General features: G+C 32.4%; 1 protein-coding gene across 1 annotated transcript; it reads left to right on the top strand.

Annotated features, from left to right (window-relative positions):
- Positions 1-1098: 1098 nt before the first annotated feature.
- Positions 1099-1641, top strand: LOTGIDRAFT_139526 (hypothetical protein; the record flags this gene model as incomplete). The annotated part of the gene is made up of 1 exon (XM_009049480.1): positions 1099-1641. A coding segment is annotated over one exon (543 nt), but the record flags the coding sequence as incomplete, so codon positions are not given.
- Between the last annotated feature and the right edge of the window lie 776 nt (positions 1642-2417).

The following is a 2417-nucleotide window of genomic DNA, read 5'->3' as shown; positions in this document are numbered from 1 at the left end:
ATATACCAATCTAGACCATATTTTCTATTGTATATATATATTAATGGTACCAATGGTACAATACCATATTATTCATGTCTTGTGTCACATTTACGTTACAATCTTACAATTATTATTACAGTTTAAAGGAGACATTTCCTTTAATGTTGCATTTTTAAAGGAGGTATATCTCTAAGGAGCGTTTTCATAGATAATGTATATTTCTAAAAGGGATTGTCAAGAAGTTTTCTAAATTTATTATGTGACGCTGATAACATCTGCACCATTCCAATTTTCAATCAGACGTCTGTGGTTCCTGCAATTCCACTAAAACTAAAAAGTGTTTGATGGTGTCACTAATTGCGAAGGGTCTTATGTGATAAAGCATATTTTTTGGAATTAGTGACGTCATCAAAAATTTTCTTTTGGAATGATGAGAATTGGTGGTTTCAGTGTCCCTGATTCACATAATAAATTAAGAAAACCTCTTTACAATCTCTTTAAAGGAGGTCTGGTTTCTGTCAGTTTTTTGTCTAAGGTTCTGCAAAAGTTTGGTTTAATGTTGCTGTCTTACAAAATTTTCCTCATTACTCACTGCATTGAGTCATACTCTTTCAATAGATTTTCTTTATGTATACCATTCCGTTTTCTTTGGAAACGTCAGTCTGTGGTTCTTGTAATTCCACAGGAACTTAACCAGATTATGATGTCACAACTGAAATACCATGTATTGGGATTAATTTTGCATTGGTGCAAATTTAAGCCATAAGCGTCCAAACACCTAGTAAACTCCTTGTAATATTATAAACTATTTAAAGGGATTGTAAAGAGGTTTTCTAAAACTTTTATGTGTATTGGGGACACTGATAGCACAAATTTTCACCAATTCCACTAAAACTAAGTGTTTGATGATGTCACTAATACCAAATATCCGTTATCACATGACAACATTCAGAATTAGTGACATCATCAAACACTTAGTTTTAGTGGAATTGTAGGAGACACAGACATCTGATTGAAAATTAAACATAACAATCTTAGAAAACCTCTTTTCAATCCCTTTAAAGTGGTTATTTGTTATCAAGCTTATTAAGTTTATTATTTAGAATAACTGGTCTGTATTTACTACCCATTAGAATAACTGGTCTGTATTTACTACCCATTAGAATAACTGGTCTGTATTTACTACCCATTAGAATAACTGGTCTGTATTTACTACCCGTTAGAATAACTGGTCTGTATTTACTACCCATTAGAATAACTGGTCTGTATTTACTACCCATTAGAATAACTGGTCTGTATTTACTACCCATTAGAATAACTGGTCTATATTTACTACCCATTAGAATAACTGGTCTGTATTTACTACCCGTTAGAATAACTGGTCTGTATTTACTACCCATTAGAATAACTGATCTGTATTTACTACCCATTAGAATAACTGGTCTGTATTTACTACCCATTAGAATAACTGGTCTGTATTTACTACCCGTTAGAATAACTGATCTGTATTTACTACCCATTAGAATAACTGGTCTGTATTTACTACCCATTAGAATAACTGGTCTGTATTTACTACCCGTTAGAATAACTGGTCTGTATTTACTACCCGTTAGAATAACTGATCTGTATTTACTACCCATTAGAATAACTGGTCTGTAGTTACTACCCATTAGAATAACTGGTCTGTAGTTACTACCCATTAGAATAACTTCATTATATATTCAGTTTTCTTAAGATTGCTTTTATTTTTAGTTATATGACTAGGGTAAATGAAATCATGTTTGATGACATCATCAAGATTCTACGGTCTGCTCATTATATGTCATATTTAACCAATGAAAAGTTTCTTTTCAAAAGTGATCACTTGTTGCTTTTGATACAATGCTTTCCATTGGTTAAAATTTTTTCATCAAAATAATCCAATCAAATCCAATGACCTCACGAGCTAAAATGTGTCCAATGAATCTACAGCTATGTGACATGCAATGAGAGGCTGTGGTATGTAGATGATGATGCTTTGATTTTTCTGTTTTTCTTGCCGAAATATTTTGAAAATGCCAATGAAATAGACACAGTAATTTGTTATTAAGAGATTTCTATTCGATCAAAGATACTTGAACATGTTTAATGGTGTGAGCACATGAACAGTCTTGGTCATTGATTTTTGTCACTGACTTAATCTTCAGTAATATCTCACATGTACCTGCGCTTCAACGACAAGATTATCGCGTTGCTGACAATATTTATAATATCGTACTGGTTTGATATTTGTCACAAATTATTTTAACATCTGCAAGACAGAGCTTCATCATCCAATCAGATTCATTTTCCTTTCAAAAACATGATCTGCATGTGATTATCAACATAATGGAAAATGACCGACTGCAAATTCTGTGTCTCCTCGTGTCAGCAGCTAGTAGGTGAATCTGTTTACA

The sequence above is a fragment of the Lottia gigantea genome, assembly GCF_000327385.1.
Source record: "Lottia gigantea unplaced genomic scaffold LOTGIsca_137, whole genome shotgun sequence".
Lineage (NCBI taxonomy): Eukaryota > Metazoa > Mollusca > Gastropoda > Lottiidae > Lottia > Lottia gigantea.
Note: the sequence above shows the minus strand (reverse complement) of the source record. Positions and strands in the feature narration are given on the sequence as shown.